This window comes from Calidris pugnax, unplaced genomic scaffold, assembly GCF_001431845.1.
Source record: "Calidris pugnax isolate Ruff unplaced genomic scaffold, ASM143184v1 scaffold20, whole genome shotgun sequence".
NCBI lineage: Eukaryota > Metazoa > Chordata > Aves > Charadriiformes > Scolopacidae > Calidris > Calidris pugnax.
In genome coordinates this window covers 14,232,944-14,249,117 of record NW_015094510.1, presented here as the reverse complement: position 1 = coordinate 14,249,117, position 16,174 = coordinate 14,232,944, and the positions used below count along the sequence as shown (strand labels likewise).

Here is a 16,174-nt window from a genome sequence, read left to right as displayed (position 1 = left end):
GGAGGAGCGCAGGGTACCGGGTCCCACCATTCCATGGATCCTCCTTTCCCGAGACGGCCCCGGTGGTGGCACCTCGCTCCTGGCCACCCCAGCGCTGTCCCCGACCCACCTGGCTCTAGGGAGAGCTTCCGCGCTGGTCCCCAGCGTCACCCCTCAGACCCCGCTGGGGTTTTTCCACCCGCCGCAGGGGTTATTCCTGACGTTGGAAATTCCCCGTGTTGTCTGAGGTTTGCCGGTGGGGTTTTTTGTGAACTTGGGATTTTGTTGTCACGTGTAAGGATGGATGATCTAACCAAAGCATGTCTGACTTAAAGAATCATAGCATTGTCTAGGCTGGAAGGGACCTTTAAGATCATCTAGTCCAACCATCAACCTAACTCTGATAAAAAACATCACTAAACCATGTCTCTAAGCACTATGTCATCCCGTCTTTTGAACACCTCCAGGGATGGTGCCTCCACCACTTCCCTGGGCAGCCCATTCCAACACTTAATACCACTTCCAGTGTAAAAAGTTTTCCTAATATCCAATCTGAACCTCCCCTGGCACAACTTGAGGCCATTTCCTCTTGTCCTGTCACCTGTTCCTTTCAGGAAGCTGCAGGGAGAGAGGAGGTCTCCCCTCAGCCTCCTTTTCTCCAGGCTGAACAACCCCAATTTCCTAGGCCACTTCTCATAAGAGCTTGAAAACAGCTTGAGTTGTTCTCCACAGCCAAGATCCTGAGCCCTAATTCCACCTTTGGTCCCTAGCAGGTAATTTCTGTCCCTCTGTCCCTCTCCAGCTTCCCCCTCATCCCATCCCCTTACTCCGGTGGGCTCCTCATCCCCCCAGAGCCCAGGAACCCACCCCACTCACAGGTGTAACACTGAGCAATAAACATAGTTTGCAACTACACAAAATTTACCGCATTGTTACGAAAATGCCTATAAATACTTAAAGGGTGGGTGTCAGAAGATGGGGCCAGGCATTTTTCAGTGGTGCCAAGTGACAGGACAAGAGGAAATGGGCACAAACTCAAACATGAGAAGTTCCATCTAAACGTGAGGAGGAACTTCTTCACTTTGAGGGTGGCAGAGCACTGGAACAGGCTGCCCAGGGAGGTGGTGGAGTCTCCTTCTTTGGAGACATTTAAAACCCACCTGTACACATTCCTGTGCAACCTGCTCTGGGTCAAACTGCTTTTGCAGGGAGGTTGGACTAGATGATCTCCAGAGGTCCCTTCCAACCCCATGTAATTTTGTGAAAAGTGCTTGGTCTGGAACAGCTCCGAGTGGGAAATGCTCTGGCAGTTCCACATGTGCCAAAGAACAGGCAAAACATACAGTTAATGTATGTTTTTCCGGCTGTAAGTTACACAAACATAAGCTTTTACCTACCCCACCTTCAGTCTGCCTTGGCTAAAAAAAAAAAAAACCCACCAGTGACACCACACTGGTGTGCTCAGTGCCAGCAACAGCTTTCTGTTGTTCATCACCTGCGAGTGTCTCAGAACACCCCCAACCTCCCACCCCCATTTGGAACTTAGAAACTGAAAGCAGCCCAGAGCCATTACACATTAATTTCAAAACCTTTAATAAGCTGAAAAATGTAAAACATAGGCTTAGTTTACACCCTGTACAAAAATATTTACAGATATGTCTACGAAAGCATAGAAACAGTTGTAAGAAAAAACACTGCACATGAGCACACACATATACATCGAAAAAACATTGTGCCTTAGGACAGAAAGTGCCTTGTGCATTTAAAAATCCATTTGTGAATTCAAAATTAGTGATTTGAAGCGACTGTAGTAATTTTGAAATCGCAAGGAAATTTCTTTAAGTGGAATGTACAGTTAACCAAAAGTGTTGGAGAGATTAACACAATGCCACAAAAATGCAAAGCTACCCCTCCTGCTTTGCTACCCCTCTGTGATGGAGGACCACCCTTGACTCCTTTCTTGAAATTAACATCTGTCAGAACCTCAACATAACTCTTTAGTTAATGGCCCAGAAGTTTGGATCTACATTTAAACCCCAAAGTCATGCTTTAAGGAAGCTGTGGTCGATTCCTACATGAAGGGTAACATGTAACAGCGACTCGGGCCTGTCTGCTGTAGGAAAGTGCTCAGTGGTTCCACATCTGGGTGTCTTTTTAAGAAGAAAAATCAGTCTTTTTGGACAACTTAGCTTTAGAGGGGTTTGGTTCTTTTCAGGCAGGCACCCACACGACAGCCTGAACTGCCCACTGTAACACCAGCGTCCTTCCAATGGTACGTAACAGCCAGTAACCATTACAAGTAGTTCTTCCCAACGATGGAAGAAACATGAAAAGTTTCTCTGCAAGATAGGCAGATGAGCATGGACTCATTTGAACTTCATTCCTAATTGCAATTTACATATGAATATGTTGAAGAATAACTTATGCTGAAAACTAAGAATCATACATTGGGGAAAAACAGAAAAAAAAAAACCAAAAAACCAAACAAACCAACTTTCCTCAAGCAATGCAAAACTGACAACTGCAGCAACCACGCTTTCAAATGAAGCTGGATTATTCCCAGCTAATTATGCAGACATCCAAGGATTTCAACACAGGAAATACCTAAAACCAGAAGCAGATTTTGTATCGCAGCAGGTAGTTTTGCTGAACTGAAGGCCTGCAAAGATGTTTTATGACGCTTACGGTTAATTGGAAGCTATTAATTATCGCAGTCAAATTATATATGCCTCTGAAAACAGGAAAAGCCCAGCTCCTCGGTACTACCTATCTTCCTTTAGAGAAAGATTGTCCTTTGTCTCTTACACCTATAAACACTGTCCATCTGACTCTCAACAGCATAAAGTTACATTACACATCTTCACATTCAAGAACACTTAAAGACTTGACAGAAGGTACACCTCCGCATTTGGTTCAGTCTAGAAAATAGTGCACATCATCCACCCAATGACAGGAGCAAGCCGTTCCTGCAGGAGCCAGGTTGCCTTGAAATCACTCCCGGGTTGTTCTCTCTCACAACAGTCTCGTAGCAGCCTCTTCCTCTGGCCAGCTTCTCAGACGATCAAGAGTGGATATTCAGGATAACCTACAAGCTGCTCTAAGCTCAAACAGTACATTAACAGAATTCAGCATACGCTTCAGCGTGTCAGAAGTCTAATTTCTTCAGTTGCTCATACGTCAGAAAGAACTGGAACAGCTGATTAAGGAAAACTGTTTCCTGTTCACTCGGTGCAGAAAGGTCACTTCTCTACTGCAGGACAGCAGCATCTGTGGGAAACTTTCCTCTTCTTAGCTCCCTCCTATGTAATGGTGCTGGTTGGCCATTTTTGCTATGCAGAACAAGATGTGCTTCAGGGCACTCCTGTACAATAAGTGCTTTAAGGCCGGTGATGCCAACTGCTTTCCCATCCCTCTTCCTTAGGATCATAGAATGGTTAGTGTTGGAAGGGACCTCTGTTGGAAGGGACCTTTAAAGGTCATCAAGCTCCAACCCCCCTGCCACGGGCAGGGACACCTCCCACTAGAGCAGGTTGCTCAAAGCCCCATCCAGCCTGGCCTTGAACACTTCCAGGGATGGGGCATCCACAGCTTCTCTGGGCAACCTGTTCCAGTGTCTCACCACCCTCACAGTAAAGAATTTCTTTCTAGTATCTAATATATTTCCCCCCTCTTTCAGTTTAAAACCATCACCCCTCGTCCTATCACTCCACTCCCTGATAAAGAGTCCCTCCCCATCTCTCCTGGAGGCCCCCTTCAGGTACCGGAAGGTCATTAAGGAGTCTCCCTGCAGCCTTCTCTTCTCCAGGCTGAACAACTCCAACTCACTCAGCCTGTCTTCATAGGAGAGGTGCTCCAGCCCACTGATCACTTCCATGGCCCTCCATCTTACACACAGGACCAAGGAGGCAGAGGATTGCTATGAAAGCCCTTAGGGACTTTACTCACTTAGCTTTGATAAGCTAGAGTAGGTTTGCGCATGGTAAAAAAACCACATTACTACCAACCCACTTCCTAGGGTTCCAGTCAGCTGGCTCTTCAAACACAAACCAAGCTGTGAGACTACGATAAATACAAAAAGATTTCATGGCTAACTCCCCAGTTCTAGAAATAGCCCCCATTCCTAGCTCATCTAGTTAATTTTATTTAAAACTAGGCTCCACGCTAAAGAAATGGACAGGTATGAAATTGGAGGAACAGAAAAATGTTTTGCAAGATCACATTCTAATATTCACTTCTGTGAATCAGAAATTCAATCTGACCAGCAGCAGCTGACTAAGAAAATGGTCAACTATAAAATTTTCAATCCATAAAAAGGGAATATTTGTGCTGATGTGACACTTTCCCCACTCAACATTCTGTGAAACTGTCAATACTTGCTGTTGTATAGCCAGCTTCATAGGTTCACACACCTTTGAAAAGGATACAATGATATTCCAAGGACCGAGTCTTAACCAGTTTGGCCAAAACCCTTTATATAGCGCAAAAAAGCCTTCATTCTTCCATGTCTGGGAAAAAGAAAAAACAAAACCACAGTAAGAACACACTAACGTAATTCTTCATTGGTGAGAAACCTAGACAGCATCTCAGCTAACAAGATTCTATACGAGCTGAGGGGATGGCTTAGTGCTGTAACCTTGATTTAAACATATTGTATGATGGGACAAAGAAATGTTTCACTTGATAAAGCCAAGGTTAGCAATGCCTGTAGCATTACCTGGCAGGTAAAGATGCAGACTCTGTCATCTTGTACTCAACCTAGATTCATCCAAATTGCATTCCTGGACTTCCCCCCCCCATCCCCCAGAAAAATTAATCCTGCTGAGCACCACATGTAAACCTGCAGCTCACACTAGACACTCCCTTGAAATTTTTCAGTTTGCTTTAAGGATTTCACAAAAGTGGACTGGGCCGTTGAGTCAACAGTTTGGACATCAATAGCTTCCTACCCATTCTTCTCCACCTAAAACCCGCCATGTTCTCACCTCATACCCAATTTAGGGATTTAAGAAACCGAGCCAAAATAATGAAAATAAAGACTGACATTGCCTTTGGCTCTATTAGGCTTTCCATTTTGCAGTAACCAACAGAAAACCATCTGCCCCAGAAGATGTTGTTCTTCAAGAACCAACTGATGAAATTATCATTCCCTATCAATATCTTAACATCATCTAAAGTTAAGTAAGAGACAATCAGTACTGCTAAAGAATTAAGTCTCCTCATCCAAGCACCAAAAGGAAGTGCCTGAAGTACATCCTAACTTTCTTCCTGCCTTTCTGTCAAGGTAGTAGATACTTTTCACACCAAGTACATTATTAGCAATATAGTCCTTTTAAGCATGAGGGCAAATGCGTATATAAATTACTTGGATTAATTTCTAGGGAAACTTAGAAGAATTTCTACACCAAAAATCATTGCTTGATGGCACCTGTTTCTGCTCATGTTGATACATGAACTACTTACTTGTAGCAAGCAATCCAGAGTACCCTTGTAGTTTGAGTGTCCCCCATGCTGCTGGCTTCTCTGATTCATCATGCGTGTTCTCACAACATCAATTGGGTTGGATGCAAGGGCTCCAGCTAATCCACAAGTAAAACTTGAGCTAATAAAAGAAAGACTTAATGAAATCTGACCTACCACATTTCAAGATGCACAAGAATTCCCCCTCCCCAGAAAACATGCAGTAATAATGAGTGCTTAATGCTTTAAGTTAAAAATTACATCAGCTAATAGATGTGAAAAATTCCTTTTTATTTACTATAAAGCACCATTTTCACGATTTGATATACAGCCCTTTTAATAGAGTTCCTGCATACTTGAACAGATGTTTGTGCCTCTGAGAATAGCAAATATTTGATTGGAACTTGCCTCTAATCTCAGTTTGCAAAGATGTATGATTCAGATTACCCACAAACCAAAATTCCATATTCAAAAGAAAGCTAAATCCAAGTGCTAAATAAAATCAGCTTCCATGCTCTGTGCTACCATTTGAGATGTTATTGCGTTAAAAAGTATAAACACAAGTATATTTACACCTAGACTGACGACAGAAAAATCTAAATATTCATCCCCCATAATGAGAACTAACCAATGATGAGCTATGCAAGCATTTATACAAACTTACAGGAAGTGAGTATATACTGTATCTCCCATAAATCCAGACATAATTATGTGCTTCTTGGTAAGGTCATACACTGGCAGTTCCACTCCAACAACAATAGCAGCTCTCTGCGCTGTCAATGATACTCCCTGGCAAAAGAAAGGATAATGTTGAAGTTTAGTGCACAAAAGGTTAATTCTATCAGAAAAGCCTAGCTTTTATAATACAAAGCAACACATCATGAACATGTTAAGAACATTGTGGATTCAAGTAAGGCTAATTTGTACAGGTCTTAAATGTATGTGCTCCAAAAATGCAGATTAAAGTTAATAGATAACTCCCTTTTCCACACTGAACAGCAGTTTCAATTCCTTTATGCTGCTCCATCTCTGCTTAATATATGAATTCTTACATCAACAGTCAGCTAAGACCTCAACAGACAGGTGACACTGGCTCCCCTTGCAGCTAACTGAAAAACTAACAAAGGGAGATGAGCAGAAAAATTGAGATCAAGAAGCTTTGCAGAGAAAAACATGTGAATAGAAAACCATTTCTATTTTCCAGCTGTTTCAGAGCAACTGGCCATTCTTGGTCTTTGGTTGTTATACAGTCACTGAACGTAATTGGCAAAAAAGACAATCTACAAAGCTGAGTGCAAAAATTCCTGAGCTAAAGGAGATGTTCCAAAAGTACTAATGTACCTTTATATCCAAATGGTCTTTAGCACATATTTTAAAAAGAAGAAAGAATATAGATTGACAAGTATCTTGCCAAGGGCTGTTGAACTAGTCCTAGGGCCAGTCACCCTAATTTAATCCTCTATTTGTCTCCCCTTTTTTAAGCAGCAGCTAATCCTTGAACACAAGGCTGGCAATAAGCCTTTTCAAAATGCATCAAGACACCAGCAGTGGTCATAACAAACTACATATATATTAGCTGCTGATTTCTCCATATTTTGGCTGAGAATATTGCAGAAATACATGCAATTCAGTTGAGCAAGAAAGTGTACTTTGAGTGCAGGATTTAGTTCAAAAAACTTGCCTTCCATAATCCTTTAGTGCCTTCCTTTTGGTAGATCTGTATGAAGTTGCCCATCATTCCTCCTTGAATCACACTGCCTTGGGCTTGCATTCTGATCTGAGATTCATTTGAAGATAAAATTAGAAAAATCAATACTTTTCAAACATGGAACCAGTAATAATTTAATACAGTTATTACCATTTAAGTTACAATCTTTTAAGTAAAATTTGAATACAGATTAATAGCTGACATTATCATAACCAGGATGAAATCTTTTGAAGTGCCTTAACTATACAAATGCAGCTGCTAATTTTGAACGAGTACGTGGTATAAGTTCTTAACTGCATTAAGTCATGTCTATTTCTGTACTGGTACAACTATTCCACTTAGATTAGACTGACAGATGGGTTCTGCAGGATGTCCTTTACAGTGTTCTCACAGGAACATGTTAAAATGAAAGGTTAAAGGTTACAGTTTCAGCTGGTGAGAACCATGGTCTTTGACACTGTGGACTTCTAAAACCGTCCTTGGGAAACTGCCATGGTAACTACCAATTACAAGTTTGATGACAGGCAAGTTGGTATGTGAACATAATTTTGGGAAATAACTAATAAAAGCCACACTTTAAATAGAAGCTTGTGTTTGAAATGCCTCTAAATAACGACATTAGCCCCATAAAGGATTATGTTTTTAGCAGTTTTAGAAGAACCAAAAGTTTTCTTGAATTTTTCTTAGAGGGAACCACATGCTATGTTTAGTAAATTAAAAACCATCAACCCTTTCAAGTAACTGGAAAAGAAGTCATTGACTATCATTAAGCTAGCAGATTCTTAAGGAGGTGAGAGTTTCACTACTTCATTTTAAATGACTGATGCTGGAACACTACTTCCTCCACGGGACACTGGATTGCCAAACTTCTCTACGTGGCTTAAGGATCACAGAGTGTAAGTATCACTCATTGAAACTCTTGCCTCTCAATTCATCTTCACCTATTCTGAGCTCTAGAAACATCCTCATATAACAGTGTTACTAAGAAGTATAGATGAAATATGCAGAGTGGCTTCCATACAAAGACTGTAGCATGAAAGTTAAAGAATCATCTAAAGTTATTCTCTCCCCACGCCTACAAGAAGTTGTATGGATCCAACTACCTTCCCAGCCATCAGTCTCCTGGTGCATACTTCAAATAATTACTATGGACCAGAAGGAGGTTAGAATAATTTAGGATGTCCCTGATTACTTCTTTTAAAGTTAAGAGATGATAATAAATAGTTACAAAACAACAAATCCTATGTTCATCAGGAGATTCCGTATTTCCTCAAGGGAAGGACAAAAACTAAGGACAAACTCTACATAACGCATAATTACCTTTAAGACATCTGTAGGGTTGGCAATAGATGATGAGATTACTCCCGAAAGAATGCCACATAGAACATTTATCATCAGGGTTTCATCTGTTTCATAAACAAAGAAAAAGAGTTTAGCTGCACATGTACAAGGCTGAAGATGCACCAGGGCAGGATGATGCCATCTCTCCTTGAACCAGAAAGAGTGCCAATTACAGAAACCTTAAAAACTGCTCCAACAAGTTTTCCTTGCTAGCTCACTTTGTTGTAATTGGTAAAAGGAATGTCTTCTCAGTAGACTTGGTCAAACCACTACAGTAAGATACCAAATGGAAACAACCAGCTTCAAGCAAAGTATTTCTCAACTAAATTGAAAAAAAAAAAACCCACTCACCTTCTGGATGCTCAACAAACATTCTCTTTAAGCTCTGGTAGGTGCCTATTTTTATAGTTCCATATGAAGCTTGGCGCAGCATTGCAGGTGCAATCCTGTAAAAGTAGGCAGTGATAATATTTATGCTCAAAGTCACTGATTAGCAAATACTTTCTAGAGCAGAACAGACTGAACACAGGATATCTACCAGAGAAAGGTTTGCTCATTTAAATCAACAATTTAAACTCACTACAGACAAATCAAGGTTTTATTGTTTTGGTTTTGCGTTGTTTGTTTTTTGTTTTTGTTTTTTAAATAAAGCCTGTGAGAACACGAATGAACTGTGAAAGGATTATGTTTATACATGCCTCAGCTTGCGATCTGTAAAATAACTGGCAAGTCTGTCCGAAATGCAATCTGCAAATTACATCCTTCATCCACCCTCTTGCATGTTTTGAAGACAAGCATGCCCATTTATACACAAAGGTTAATTTGGTTTTTCTTGAGATATGGAACAACCACAGCAACATTGTAAAGAATAACTTTATGCTTAGCATTCTTTTTTTTTTTCCAAGTAGGTTGGTTTGGTTTTTTTAAAACGTGAAGTGCTATGGCAGTGTGCAAAGACTGAAGCAATCTAAGCTTGGGCTTTCAACTTCCAGATTAATTGGAGCTAACCAAATACCTTGTAAATCTGAAACCCAAAAACTCATACACCATGGGCTAATACGTATCAATATACTGTTCAAAAACCATTATTGTAAGTCAGTTTATTTTACCCAGAGTATAAGGCTTTCAATCCTTCTTCTCTGCATATTCTGACTAGCGCATGCACCATTCCACGGTAGCGGATCTCTTTATATTTGGCATCGTTAACTTGACCTTGAACCTGCAGACGTGTTTTGGTCAGATCAATGGGGAAAGTACCTTAAAGAAAAATCAGACATAAAATTATTCAAGTGCTTATCTAACCACAGACAACAAAGAACATGATATAGGAAAAAGAAGCCTTTATTATATACTAAAATACATAAAGAAACTCCCTGGGGAAAAAGTGTTTAAAAGAAAGTCTTGGTAGAAGACAAGTGGTTCATTTTATGTCACCTTGATTCTTTTAAAAGCTTGCCAGAGGCCCTGCCTACTTCCTGTGTTTATGTTTTGCATTGACTATGTTTTCAGGCAACATGGTATTGCCTGGTTGTAAAGAGCCACACCAAAGAAGACTCTGCAATCAAAATCAAGTACAGAGTTTGCACATGTATTCTACCAACATTTTTGAAGAGCATTTCATGGAAAGCCAATAAATAAATTCCATAGGACAAGCTATACAGATTCTAGTTTAGAACCTAAAAAAGCAACAGCAGCACTACCCATTTCTGTTATTGCTTTCCTGTAACCTACTGCTGTAGCAAGTTCATACTCTCCATGCTCCCTTGATGAAAGGGTTTAGAAAGCACATTCCTCCAGAGCTTATCTTTGGGAAAGGTATCACCTCAACACTCAGAGGATTCAGGACTAACTACATCTGTTCTAACAAGGTTTTACCAAGCAGGCAAGCCTTTTATTAATTTATTGTCTTCCTCATTAAGCTTTTGGCATTATTTGGTCAAGTCAAATAAGAAGTCTCAAACTCAAGTTTGAACAAGATTCATAAGAGAAGGCAGTAATTTTATACTACATCTACTTTGTTAGACTTAACATGCAAGGCCACCACATGTAAGACTATGTTCACCTACTTGGAAAATCCAGATTTCCTTTATTTTCATGTACATGCATTTCAGATAAGACTTTAATAGGACATTATTATTTTAGGTTTGTCTTTAGAGTAAGCACTAAAACATCAAATGCACTGTATGCTGCACACTTACTGAATTCAAGTGTTAAAATCTAATCAGCCACTCGCATTCAAGAAAAGGGAAAATTTAACTGCAATATAGCTACTCAGAAGAGCTAAGAGAAAAAAATTTACAAGTGAAGTGCTTAACTTGCATACTTGAGCAGAAAAACAAGGTGCATATACTTACAACCACTGTCTAGGAACAGATCAACAAACACCAAATAATAGCATGCAAGGGCAAAGTTCGTATAAAAAACAAGGCTCACAGGAAACGTGCGTTTACAGACAGAAGTGCTCAGATGTAACAAAGCTCTGAGTAACTCTTCAGCCAGCATTAAAGAAAAAACTCCTACACTGTAGGAATACAGCATACTGTAACTACGCTACCATATACTATGTGTCTCTGACAGCATGGAACTGAGCTTGTTTTAAAAAGGACTATTTGAATAAAAGAAATCGTGTAAACAGTTAAAGGAAAAGCTTACCACATTCTGCAGTGATTGATGCTAAACCACCATAGATAAAGGGCTTCCAGTTTAGTGCTGACATTATTGATTCTTCTTTCTGTGAAATAAGACAATGATTTAATGCTTCTGTAAGTACATGTTATATAAATATATATGCTAATATTTAATAAAACTTTGTGCCTTGCCCATTTCAGATGGACCCTCCAAACATGCTAAAGGTAGAAACATTTAATACCTTTGACAATTAGAAGTCAGTAATACCTCACAAAGGCATCTGGGTTCAGATCAATGCTTCTGTTATGTATTTGGGCCACCACTATCCTCACCACAAAAGGTTGTAGTAGTTCGTATCCCAGGAATGATCTTAAGGAGCACTACAGTGAATACCCTCCAACAATTCTTACCAAGCTGAATTAGTTTGACTACATCCTGAAATCAAATGGAACTTTAAGATAATTATTTACTAACTTCTGTCCCATTTTTCCTGCTATCAACATTAACATGAGCTGCTACACTTGAACAGAAAATAAGGAAACATACAAAATTTTGCTTCCATTAAGGCCTATTTCTGCTACCAGTGTTCACAATATTCATTCCTGTGAACATACAAAAATACTGTAAACTGGTGCATAAGGCCTTTTACAGTAAAAAAGCCTGCTCTAACTTGTGAGTGAATTAAGTGAATCTGACAGTGACTACAAATCGTAATTGGCATTTGCTTGCTGAAGTAATCCAATTATCTTAGAAAAGATACAAGAACTGCAAAACCCAACTACTCCAGCCAATACAAGATTACCCTTCTCAAAACCGAGTAGGTGTCTCCACAATTTATTTTTCCCTTCATCATATAAATACTTTCCTTCCCCCGTTTCTATAATATTGTCCTAAACATTGGATTTTACAGTTATCTTCTGCTAATTAATTTTGTGGAATAACTGTACTTGAAACTATTTCCTTTGGCACTTCTATTCCCTGTTGCTTTGTTTATTCACCCACACTGCCCAGCTGGAAAGTATCACAAATACACCAGTTACTTAGAACTGCCTTTTGCACAGACAAACCTTCTTTGGTCACTTCCTCTAGAAGTGCCAATAACGCAGCGTCCAAATGAAGTTAACAGAAGTTGCAGACGCTGAGCGTGCCTGAATAGTTACTGCAGCCCTAGTTTTCCTTTTATCATCTTTACTTCATGAAGAGTTACCCGAGTCTTCAGTCTTCTGACAGTCAATAAAAAACCCACAGAAGCACATAATTTCAATTACTCAACAACCAAGTGCACAGAAATCTATTTTACTCTTCAGGCCACTGCAAAGAACAGTGATGACGTAAAAAAAAAACACAAAGGAAAGGCAATTAAGGACACCCACAATAGTGCCAAAAGAGTGCTGTGCAGAGATCAGGAGCCACAGGCAGAGTCTATGGCAGCTTTTCAACATGAAACCGGCAGAGCCACAAGGGTATGACACTGTGCCAGAGGGAGGCCACTTCCAGCTCCAAGTTCCTCATATTCCTGTCCTTACATGACTAAAGGCAGATCATGCAATTAATGGAGACAAAGCTCAGCTCAGTTTCCCCACTGTTAGCTTTCACTGCAGAATAAATTGAGGTCTTCAATTTCATTAAAAAGAAATCATCCTTATCAAATATGTATTATTGTTCCCTGAATATCAGTAAGATGACAGAGGTGATAGTACCCCTAAAGGACACTGGGTTAGATTAGTAAAGCAATTCATCCACACACTCTTTGCAAATACCACAAGCAAGTTTGATTGCTTTTAATTGCCAGTGTGACTGAAACAAAATCAAAAGCCCAGGTTCCATAAAAAAATGCATTACTTAAAAGAAATATTTAGATACTCCCCTGTTAGAGAATAGACTTTAAAAGTCACATATCAAATTCTCTATTGGGTAGCAATATTGCTAGCATACTAGGCACACAGAATACTCCAGTTTATAATCGTTTAAATTATTTAGAATGGATTTGACCCTTGAATGTTACAGAAGGCTTATGAGTTACTAGTCCAAAAAAGTTATTGCCTGTAACATAAGACAGTTATCCAAGCAATACTTTCTAACGGCACGGATTACACTGCAGGCAGACAGCTCAGACTTTGTATTCAAGTAGTGAAACACCATCAGAAAGAAATGATAAAAAAAAAAATGGGGGCCGAAGCTGGCAACCATCGCGGCAAGTTCTTGCAAAACACCAGCTCTCTTTCAAGCGCAGCGAACCCCTCGTCTCCCCAGAAACCGGAGGGATCGCCTGCTGAGCAGCACCACCAGGCTGTTTTAAACACCTGAAGGCCACTGTAACACCTGTTAAAGAGGCGAAACGACTCTGCCGGCCGAGTCCCCACCAGCCAGGAGGGGAAGACAACCAAGAGAAGGAAGCAACATGTCCCTGCTCGGGAGTGGAGGGCTCTGGGCGAGCAAACCCTCGCCCTCCGTTAGAGACAACGAGGGGTGAAGCTGAGAGAAATACACCCGGCCGGCGAGGCGGCGGAGGGGCCGGCGAGGCCCCCTTTGGGGCCTCGCCGGCCGGACGAACGATGGTCTCCCACCCTCCCCACCCGAGGAGCCGCCACCTTCCCTCCCCACTCACCGCCGGGGCTTCCCGTTCCTTCCGCCGCCACGCTAAGCCGCCGGCCCGCCGGTGCCTCGCCGGTTATAAAGCCCCGCCGGCCGCGCTCCCTCAGCCGGGGCGGCCGTTGGAGCGCCCGCCCCGCCCCGCCTCGCTTCCCCACCGCCGCGTTGGCCGGGGAGGGAAAGGGCGGGCTCGCCTGAGGGGACTGAGGCGGCCGGGACCGGCGGGGGTGTGAAAGGGGTGGATTTAAAGGAGCAGCGGGGAGGTTTGGACCGTGAGGGGAGGTAACGTCACGCACCAGGAGCAGGTTGGGGACTGTCTTGCTGGAGAGCACTTCTGAGGAGAAAGGCCTAGGAGTCCTGGTGGACAATAGGATGAGTGTGAGCCAGCAATGTGGCCAAGAAGGCCAATGGCACCCTGGGGGGCATCCAGAAAAGTGGGACCAGCAGGTGGAGAGAGGTTATCCCTCTGCTCTGCCCTGGTGAGGCCCCATCTGGAGTACTGTGTCCAGTTCTGGGCTCCCCAGTTCAAGAAGAACAGAGAACTGCTGTAGAGGGTACAGCAGAGGGCTACAAAGATGATAAGGGCCTGGAGCATCTCCCTTACAAGGAGAGGCTGAGGGACTAGAGAAAAGAAGGCTGAGGGGGTGTCTGATCAATCCCTATAAATACTTAAAGGGTGGGTGTCAAGAGGATGGGGCCAGTCTTTTTTCAGTGGTGCCCAGGGACAAGACAAGAGGAAATGGGCACAAACTTGAGTATAAGAAGTTCCGCCTAAACATGAGGAGGAACTTCTTCACTTTGAGGGTGGCAGAGCTCTGGAACAGGCTGCCCAGAGAGGTGGTGGAGTCTCCTTCTCTGCAGACATTCAAAACCCGCCTGGACACGTTCCTGTGCAACCTGCTTGAAGTGGACCTGCTCTGGCAGGGATTGTTGGACTAGATGATCTCCAGATGTCCCTTCCAACCCCATGTGATTCTGTGATTCTCTTTGGCTTGAGGGGGACACCATGCTGGCCTGTAATAAATGGGGGGGGGGAAATTAACCTCCCCATTGCTTCCAGTCAGAAGTGGAAGCCGCTGGCCTTGGGAGGCTTTTGGCTAGCAGGGAAGGGTGGTATTTTCCACTAGCAATCCTGCCCCAGGAGGCTGGAAGAGGTATGTCAGGTATTTCAGTGCTCCTCGGTTGATGAACAGGTCGTTCACCCCTCAGGGTTTCTCCCCATCATTAACATGTAACGACATTGATTTTGTCCCTCTGTTGACAGTGGCATGGCCGCCTCTGCTGCCTGGCGACAGGACAGCAGTATCTGGGGCTCAGCTGCCTTATATTGGTAGGAACCTTAGATGCCCGCTCTGTGGAGGAACAGAAAGGGGCAGGGTGGGTTTAAATAGCTACTTTGCTCTTAAAAATACCCCACTGCATATTTTTGACAAAATAGTTCCAGAGGTGATTCTTTTTGTTATTCTGCAGCTCTGTGCAGTTCCAACTATGTTTCTTTGCATTACCAACGCTGAAATTATGCATTCAGCATGCAACCTTTACATTGCATCACCTTGTAAATGTATATCCAGTGCCCTTCCAGAAGGATCTCCGTGTGCTGTACATGACACCGGCTGTGGCCACCGTAACGCCGCCTGGCCAGAGGAGGAACACGGGGGCTATCCAAAAGGGCGCTGTTACAGGTGGCTGTGACCAGTCCACCAAGCCTGGAAGAGAACCAGAACTAGTCCGTTCCCTTGGTTCAGAGCCCAGGACTCCCTGTGAAATAGTTGAAATTACCTCTTTCTCTGCCCTTAAAGGCAGCCTGTTCTGGCAACTCAGCACTTTCCCTTTCTGACTGAAGAGCTGCCAGACAGTGCTTGTAGGACCTGCCTCCATGGGCTTGTAGGATCTACCCCTGGGGAGCAGGCCTGCTGCTGCTGTCACTCTGCTGCCTCCCAAATGGATGGCATGCCTTAACCCTGAAAGGTCAGAACATCCTGCCGAACTGCCCCCTTCCCTAATCTCAGGGCAAGGCTGGCAGCTGAGAAACTTTATTTAAACTTACCTTCGCCTTTTTTTAAGCTTAGCCTTACCTAAAGCTCCAGCTTTAAGGTGGAGGAAGGGGATGATGTCCATTCAGCCCTCATGAAGAGGCTGGCTGTGGCCTTACATTAATCTGTCATAAGAAATCCAACATTGGGGTCCCACTGTGCAGTGAAAACAGGTGTCTACAACCATCCAAGTCCCATCACAGAGTGTTGCAAAGTTGTCTTTGCAAATGGGCCTCTTGGAAGGTAGAAACTCACACCTCAGAAGTGGTACTTGTGCCCACACCTCCTTCTGAAATTCCTAGTAGTTGTCTGGTGCTTTCAAGGTTTTATATCTACAGTGGAGGGGATCTCATTTGAGCTAAACTTTGAAGGGCTCCTTTCTTTTTGCACAGAGATCGTTTGGACTGATTCTAACACTGAGTGATTTTGCAGGACA

The 16,174-nt window shown here is 42.5% G+C and overlaps 2 protein-coding genes across 2 annotated transcripts in view; both read right to left on the bottom strand.

Moving 5' to 3' along the window:
- Positions 1-909, bottom strand: part of COG3 (component of oligomeric golgi complex 3) — a 35,306-nt gene extending 34,397 nt beyond the window's left edge. The window contains exons 1-2 of the mRNA XM_014965734.1: positions 905-909; positions 28-109 (exon numbers count right to left, since the gene is read on the bottom strand). Coding sequence (XP_014821220.1) covers positions 28-109; positions 905-909 — 87 coding nt within the window. The remainder of the gene's footprint in view (positions 1-27; positions 110-904) is intronic.
- Positions 910-1,551: 642 nt separating this feature from the next.
- Positions 1,552-13,848, bottom strand: SLC25A30 (solute carrier family 25 member 30). Its single transcript, XM_014966208.1, has 10 exons — positions 13,722-13,848; positions 11,138-11,216; positions 9,595-9,742; positions 8,837-8,931; positions 8,465-8,550; positions 7,118-7,213; positions 6,101-6,225; positions 5,440-5,578; positions 4,404-4,484; positions 1,552-3,166 (listed from the first exon to the last, which is right to left on the bottom strand). Exons 2-10 carry the CDS (start codon positions 11,199-11,201, stop codon positions 3,125-3,127), a joined length of 876 nt encoding a protein of 291 aa, XP_014821694.1. The 5' UTR covers positions 11,202-11,216; positions 13,722-13,848; the 3' UTR covers positions 1,552-3,124.
- Between the last annotated feature and the right edge of the window lie 2,326 nt (positions 13,849-16,174).